The following is an 8,492-nucleotide window of genomic DNA, read 5'->3' as shown; positions in this document are numbered from 1 at the left end:
CATCCCAAAAATCACACATAAATAAAAAATAAATACAATCTTAATATTTGTGAGCGATCGTATGAAACAGCAAAGAAATGTCTGTTACACCTGGTTCACTTTTCCTCTCTTTCAAGAGTGCTATTTATATTCTCTCTGATTTAATGTACCTGGCACTAAAGCTAGTGCTGCTTTTGCATATAAATCTGCTGCAATGTATAATTTCTAAATAAAGAAACACCTTGTTAAGTGTGGCTAAGATTTTTGAGAACAACTTCTGACCAAACACGCGACTCTTTGAAGTGCAGATTAACTTGCTGAACTGGAGGCTCACAACACCGGATGTTTCAGTGAGAAAGTCTTCCATCGCTTCAGTGGACAATTCAGCACTGAAACGGCACAGTTTCTGTTGTCGTGGATGTTTCTCAGTGGATGGTGTTTGCCATTAAACCTTTTTGGCAGACGACTCATCCGTCATCGCACACTGTAAGCCCCGCTGGAATGCGTGACACGATGTCCCTGTCCATCACAAATGCTCGTGTGATTGGTGCCTCAGCGCCTGCAGTCTGTCTTGATGCATGGCTTTAGTTGCCATTTCTGCATCTTCATCGATCGATTCCCGGATGCAACTTTTCAAATGGTCGATTCCAAACCCGGTGGAGGCAGAGACAGGAACCACGTGTTTGAAGGTCATGTAGTTCTTTGGTATCATGTCTTCAGGCAACAGATCAGAGAACTCTGCAGGAAGGAAATAAAAACAAAACAAAAGTGTTAATGTGCTGTTAAAATGTTACAGGAAATACAAATGTATTGTACTAAATGGTCTTAGTTTTTTGGTTGTGATCACTCAATATGCAGGTTTAATGCTGCACCTTTTGGGGTCATTGTCATACTATATTTTTTAATTTTGCAATTTATCCCAATTTTAACTCTTTTTCCATATCGTCATCGAACTAAGGTCGTCCTTTGTATCGATCAAGGCAGCCCCAAAATTATAATTAAAAAGTAGAATTCAGATGCATAAAAGAACATTTCAATTTTGTAATGAAATTATAAAATATCTGGATGGGAAAGCAGTTACTGTAGTATGTTAGCCTATATTTTTCCACTACAATTGTTTTCTCAGTGTGATAAATGGGTTACACATAAGTTATTAAATGTTTTTGTTGCTTCAGTTTCTCTGGGCTTGGGTTAGAAATTGAATAGGAAAAGAGCAGCAGATTGAACCTAAAATGACATTTTTATTTTTGGCTTTACAGTAGCAACCCGAGTATGATTATGCACCAAATTTAAACCACTAAACAAGATGCATCTTGTGACCCGACTAGCGCCGTTATGGGTTCAATTCAATTAAATCTCTCATACATTCCATCCTGTTTCAGAAAATGAGCAGCTGTTATGACGCAACAAGGTGATGTCTGGTGTGGTTGCAACAGATTAGCTACTGCATCAACATCGTCATCCTTTATTTTTTATAGGTGCTAGTGTTTTCTATAGCACCATTGTTGCATAATGATGTTTTGGGCTAAAATGTTTTTAACAGTAGATTATAAATGCTGCTTTTTACATTTAATTCCGATATTCTATCTCCTGAATATGACACTATGGTAAGACTACATAATACAGCCTGCGACTTAGAGTGTACCTGCCGCTCACTTCCCCCGTTTCCCCCGTGCATTTACAGTGTAACTCGCTCATTTCCCCCACTAATTTCCTCGCGTTTTACAGTATAACTAGGCTGTGTCTTAGAGCGTGACTCCCGTACAAATATGTGCTAGTTTGCCTGGACTTACAGTTTAACTTTCCCACCAATCATTTTAACTGCCGTGGGCAAAGTCTGATAGATACGGTTCACATGTTAAAAACACATTTACAGCGGGAGAGAAAATGCGGGTGTGAGTCGATCGACTTATTAAAATGGAAACGTACAGTATCTGTTGTGACGGTCGTCACACCGTTTCTTATCTCGCTCTCTGTGGAGCAGTGCCGTATGTTGTCAGGTGCTGGGCTGGGCCCTTTCAGATGGTGAGGCCCCCCCACAGTGGACCGGGTTGGGGTAACTATACCGCTGTGAGTACCGTAGGCTACAACACGGCTTACACAAGTACGATGCAGAGACACCTGCAGCACGACCACAGCTCTCTGCTAAAATACCCCCTTTAAAGAAAATACTGAAATTTTAAAATGGTGTTAAAATCTTGTGGCGTCTCGTTTTCGTGGACTCAATATCACGTACCGTCTCGTCACACCCCTTATTCTGAATGTATGGCATATTTTTTTTAATATTGTATTGTCATGACAGCGATGGTGCTGTCCGTTTAACTTCTATGTTGCATCTTCAAAAGAGCACAATAAAAATGTGACACTGAATTTGAAATAGCACATTGTCATTTCTGCATCTGTTATTGATTAACCGTGTGTGCCCCTAAAATTTCTGGTTGCTCTCCTAAAACTTTCAGTTGGAAAACAGAGCTACTAGTGAAAAAAGTTAGTCTGGAGCCCTGACTATAGTGCAAAAGAGAAGTATGTCATTAAATACATAATTTAATTTGCAAAATAAAAAAATAAAGCTAATGAATAAAATAATAGTCTAGCCCACTGGATGTACCGTGCTGAAATAAAGCCTGACATTTGAAAAAGCTAGAGAGTTTATTCCCTCATATCCAGTGCTAGGAGTATGTTCTGTCTATGCAAGCCTAATAAAACAAACAAAAAAAAACAAAAAAACATCAAATTTACCATCTGGGTTTTGGAGTTGCTCCTTCAGCTCTGCTAGGTTGGCCTCAGCGTTGGGCAGGTCCATTTTGTTAACCACCAGTAAAGCCGGCTTCGATACAAGCTCCTCTTTGTACAACTCCAACTCCTTGGTGATGAGAGAGCAGGGTGAAGGAGAAGGTAAATAAATTGTGTACATGAGAAGGATGGATAAGCGGCCAAGATTAGTCAGAATCAGAATTTTATTGTGAAAAGCACATCTTCGTAATATCGGTCTCACCTTGGTGAGAAGTTGAACAGTTTCAAACGCGGACCTAAACTGTGTTTTACTTGCCAGTTGGAAACCGCAAACATCTACCTGCAGCCAGACAAAGCACAACCAGATCAAACTCCATCATCATCATCATCATCATCATCATCATCATCATCATCTGGTTATTCTGACCTCAATCACTATGTATGTAGGGGTCAGTTTATGTGCTTTCTGTCACTACGCACCACAAACAGAAGCTGCTTGGTCCTCTCCACATGTTTTAGGAACTTGTGGCCCATGCCTCTGTTCATGTGAGCGCCTTCGATCAGGCCTGGGAGATCAGCCACAGAAATCTATCAAATATATAAACGGACTTTTGAAGGGAAACCATTAGAAATAAAACAACTCAATGGACAGTTTAAGGACAATGCAACACAAATTCCCATACCTGCATGTAATCTTTATACATCAGTTTGCCGATCTCTGGCTTCAAAGTTGTGACTGAAATAACAAAGATTTTAGAAATGCCACAAAAAAAAAAAAAAAGGAATAACAGCATATTGACCTGAAGAATTATTGAACTCAGACACGACACATTTGTACATGTGTAGTATTATGTACTCACAAGCATAGTTGGCAATCTCAGGTGTGGCGTTAGACATGGCAGTCAAGAGTGAAGACTTTCCTGCATTTGGGAACCTGATGGTGAATCAGCGCCAAGAAAATCGGATATTTAAAAGAAACGTGTGTGCCAATCTGAATCTCAGCTCAGACAAAATCAATATGTTTGTGTGCGTTTCTGCTCTCACCCCACAAGGCCCAGGTCAGCGATGAGTTTGAGGTCAAGCCTTAGGTGTCTGGTCTGGCCTTTGCTTGGTTGAAACATAGAGGAAAAGGAGCCCCCGGCTCCTCCTTTGGCCACCCTCAGACGATCACCGTCAGTATTAAGATCACCTTGGATGGAGAGGGGTTGAAAAAAAATATAAGTTTAACTGCGACATCCGTGGACTCTGCTACCCCCATTTGATGACTGATACGGGGGACGTATTTCAAAAGATGTATGACATACCAAGTATTTCGCCATCATCAGTGGTGACCGTGATACCAACAGGAGCCAAGATATCCTCGTCCTTCCCGGGCTCTCCTTTCAGTGCTCGGACACTGTGGAGAAAGAGAGTTTACACATTAAATACACAAAACAGCTGCTAGCATCATGTTTGGGGATCCTCAGCTAATGTCAATGATAAGTGAATAATAGCCAATAATAATAATAGTAATAATAATAATAATAATAATAATAATAATAAAACTAATATCAGATATATATCAGACTTTTTTGACACTTTAAATGAAACTTAAGGTTGTATTTGTAGAAACAAACCTGCTGTTGGCTCCTACTCCACCTACAAAACGTTTCTTGGGGTATTTGTCCTTGATCCTCTTTAAGGTTAGGTTCTTTGAAGCCACTACCCACACATCTCCTCCTTTTCCTCCTTGTCCCCCAAAACGGGATAAACCCATGCCCCCAGAGCCTCCACGGACGTACAGGCGGAGGTTATCCACGAGGTTTCCATACTGCAAGAGGCAGAAATTAGACATTGTAGTGATGAGAAGCAAAATGTATTCCATACCTTTAAAGACAACACCCCTAATAATAAACAGCTGACCCAAACTGGTGAATTAATAAAAATGATATCATTTTTACAAACAACATTCATTAGCATGTGGCAGTAAAGTGAGAAAGATAAGACTGGGAGAAAGCTGCACTTATTTGGACTGTGGGACAAAGCCGGAGAACCCGGAGAGAACCGACGCAGAGAACATGCAGAAGGGCTCCAGCCCAGACTTGAACCAGGAACCCTCTTACTGTAAAGGCGACAGTGCTTCTTCAGACACTTTGGGTTCAGCCATTCACCAGTCTGACGCCACACATTGTTTCCCATCAGACCCAAATAAATTGAACTAAATGCAATGGTAAATGCAAATGTTTATGTGAACCTCCTTCAGAAACATGCAATACCTTCACTGCAATTGTCTGCAAATGAGCCCACAATTTTTATATAAGCCAATGCCCCACGTCACACTGCAAAAAGGGTTAAGGAGTTCCTTGAAGAATAAGAATAGAATAGAATAAGAATATTGAAACAATGAAATGACCAGCCCAATGTCCAGATCCAAACCCCATAGAGAAAATTCTTAGCAACAAAGTAATGTCTCAGAAACCCACTACAGTTACTGAACTGTGGAAAAGACTGAAGAAGAACGGACCAAGATCAAACCAGAGCAGTGTGAGAAACTAGTGATGATCTGTGGGCGCAGATGTGCTGAAGTCATTCAAAGCAATAACCTCTACACTTCCTATTCATGAAGTGAAGTGCCTTGGTTATTTAAAAAAAAACATGCTAGTACAGCAGTGGTATAGCCGCAGCAGATATTCTATCAAATTCTGAAAAAATAACAATATTGTGTTATTTTTTATGTTCTTTAATTTTGATCTGCAGTGTATATATGTAAATATATCTTTTCTTGTTGTGGTGTGTGCGTGTATACACATGAAGCAAATTGTAGAGAATGTGTTAAAGATATGATATGATATACATGGTATATATGATTGATATTAGATAGTAGAGAAAAGGAGGTAGGATTATATAAGTGTTTGCGTCTTCCTTTTGCTTTTTGGACGAGTTAATATTGTGTTATTGTTCCTTTAGCTTTTATCATTGTATTTTTGATGTATATGTTAACGTGTAATTAAGCATTCATTAATTGATTTACTAACACATACAGCACCTAAATCAACATTAACACAAGTTCATTATTATGCCGTTCAGTCAGTAGCATCATATTAAGATTCAAATACAACTGGAACTTTAGCTAAAAGGTCACAGCACACACATGTACAGTTGGTCAATGTTGATGTTTGTCACATAGCTACGCTAACAGTTAGCCTGTCAGCCAAAGTCACCATAACAGTCGCCAGTAAACAAACACTGTTGAATTAATTATGCGAGATTAAAATGATGTTTGCAACAGTACTTACTTTCCGGAGGCAGATTCTACTTAACTGGACCATCTTCAGTTGCGTTTATTGCCTCCTTTTGTGTTGTTGACTGAGCTAAAGTATTTCCCAACGCTATTTGACATGCGTTTGTATGAAACAACCGGAAGCGGTGGGCTCCTCTCAGCTCATTGGCTAATGAGGAGAGAAGGCGGGACTCCATGGGGCTGATTGACAGCTGCAGCCCCCTTGGTCCTTTTTTGGGCACAAACGTGAGGTTGTAGTCCCTGCAGATACAGGAATGCTTCAAATGTACTGAAGACATTCAATCCCACGATAAACTACACATTCCCTTTACCTAATAATTTAAATATATGGTTTATAAGTTCTGTATATCAGCTGATTTATCTACCAACCAAATAAAAGTGCTGATTTGTAAAATATCAAAATGGACAAAAAGTTATTTTGTCAGGTAAAATTGATTAAAATTACTCGTGCTTTCATCCCTATACAGTCTAAATATACACATGGATTATATTATTATATGTTTACTTTGCACTACAATAAGACCACTTATTTATTACTTTACTACATTATCTATCTTAATTAGTTATAGGAACAACAACACACAGCAAATTAATGAAGACAGACATCACATTACCACACAACATGACTTTTAAAGGACTTAAATACAAAATAAATAGTTAAAAAAAGAGCAAATCCAACATAGACAATCTGTTAATCAAAGGGTTAAAGCCAGTAACTATTTGTGTCTGAAAAGTTGTCCAGGCGAAAATGTATTGAATTATGTATTATGATTTTAAAACTGCTCTACGTCTGAAATAATGCATGGTGCCTATAAGAACTTTAAACCCTGTTAACCTCATTTCTCTGACACTAGAAACTGCATCGTGGTGGAATAAAACTGCAGCCAATTTGAAACTGAGAGACACTTCTTTCAATGGAAAGATCACTTTTTTTTTATCAGACAGATTTCCATTCTTTCTACTCACCTCTGAATCTTCACATCAGCAGATAAACTGTTCTCTTCAGTCAGACTTCGCCAAATTGATAAATTAACCAATACTGTAGTACCTCTTGTCAACCTATTATATCAATCACAAATTAAGTCATAAAGTTGGTGTAAGACAAAATACGCAAACATTTTATGTTCACTGATGAACAATAAAAACGATTTAATATTTTACTGTATAATTCCTGTGTTTTTTGCCTTCGAACAGAGCCCGAGGATGGCAGCGCATGTCCATTGGTTGGTCTGTTATTTCAACACATCAGTCTAAAGTGAGCCACAATATTTGGTTTGGAAATTAATTTTCCCCGAAAGTCTCCTTTACCAATGATACAACATCAAAAGGCAGCACAAGCATCAGGCCAATTATTTCACATACACAAAGGAAATCTGTGAATGTTTGTGAGCTCATTTATGCTCTGCAGAGGATGAACCCTTTCGAATTTGGAAAGCCATTTCTCTATTGCCGTCCAGAGGACATTTTTCAGCTGCCTCCATACCATCGACATCTCATCCATCAACTGGACTCTCTTCATCAATTCCAATCACAACACAAAACACGTTTGTTTAGATTATCATAACAGACAAAACATTCACCATATCCACCGTGATTTTATTCACTTAAATGTTTTTAACTAATTGAAAACCTTGATTTTACTTATTTGATCTTACTAACATTTGTTGTCTGCTTTGATTTATGTTTGTATTAATGTTTTGTAAGGTGTCCTTGGGTGTCATGAAAGGCGCCAACAGATAAAATGTTTTATTATAATTATTATTATTAATGCTGTGTAGTTTATTTTGTCCAATATTATGTTGTTTAACTGTATTGTCAATACTTTCTTTCCCCCCCAATGTAGTGTTTTTAACTATTGTACAATGTATTTTTCAAATACATTATTATTCATATCATTATTATACTGTAGGATGTAAAACATATCAGAATCAACTTTATTGCCTAGTATTACAGACTAGATACTAGGAATTTGACCTGGTGTTTTGTGAATAGAGGATGCTAAAAATACAGAAATATACACAAGAATACACTGAATTTACAAAGGTACACACAGAAATTAGGACTTACAAATATATAAGAAAGAAGAATTTACGATATAGGAAATATTTATAAATGTAGAACATGAAATAAAACATATTGTAGTAGCAGTTTGGGGTTTGGTCTAGGCGGATGGGAAAAAACAATGATCCGTTTCAACAAAAAAAGCGTGGTTTCTTTACCCGAAAAACCAGCAAACAAAGAACAAAGGAAAATGCATGTGCCCAGGTGCATGCTGGTCCTTCGTACCTACGTATATAATTTCAGGTGCCCCGTAACGTGCCAAAATGAAACAAAACACAAATAATAAACAAGAATCACATAAACTCAACAAATAATGAACGAGAATACTAATATAAATCTAATCATAATAGAATCAAATAATTCAGAATAATCAAAATGAACAACTTACTAAAACGAATACTACTAAAAGCACTAAAACTAACAATAAATAAATAAATAA

The 8,492-nt window shown here is 37.8% G+C and overlaps 1 protein-coding gene across 1 annotated transcript; it reads right to left on the bottom strand.

The window, feature by feature from the left end:
* On the bottom strand, positions 1-6,098 carry gtpbp10 (GTP-binding protein 10 (putative)). Its single transcript, XM_083917880.1, has 10 exons — positions 5,988-6,098; positions 4,329-4,522; positions 4,017-4,108; positions 3,757-3,901; positions 3,573-3,646; positions 3,396-3,448; positions 3,193-3,300; positions 2,975-3,052; positions 2,719-2,842; positions 1-717 (listed from the first exon to the last, which is right to left on the bottom strand). The coding sequence occupies exons 1-10, from the start codon at positions 6,018-6,020 to the stop codon at positions 506-508; spliced, it is 1,113 nt and encodes a 370-aa protein (XP_083774006.1). The 5' UTR covers positions 6,021-6,098; the 3' UTR covers positions 1-505.
* Between the last annotated feature and the right edge of the window lie 2,394 nt (positions 6,099-8,492).

The sequence above is a fragment of the Echiichthys vipera genome (assembly GCF_963691815.1).
Source record: "Echiichthys vipera genome assembly, chromosome: 8".
Classification (NCBI taxonomy): domain Eukaryota; kingdom Metazoa; phylum Chordata; class Actinopteri; order Perciformes; family Trachinidae; genus Echiichthys; species Echiichthys vipera.
This window is presented reverse-complemented; position numbering and strand designations above follow the sequence as displayed.

What these genes read in the sequence shown, in the direction of transcription:
- gtpbp10 (XM_083917880.1), bottom strand. Translation starts at nt 6,020, where the DNA reads ATGGTCCAGTTAAGTAGAATCTGCCTCCGGAAA. An exon ending in GTAGAATCTGCCTCCGGAAA is followed by an intron (nt 4,523 to 5,987) that starts GTAAGTACTGTT and finishes TGCCTCTTGCAG; the next exon opens with TATGGAAACCTCGTGGATAA. An exon ending in TGATGATGGCGAAATACTTG is followed by an intron (nt 3,902 to 4,016) that starts GTATGTCATACA and finishes TCTCCATCCAAG; the next exon opens with GTGATCTTAATACTGACGGT.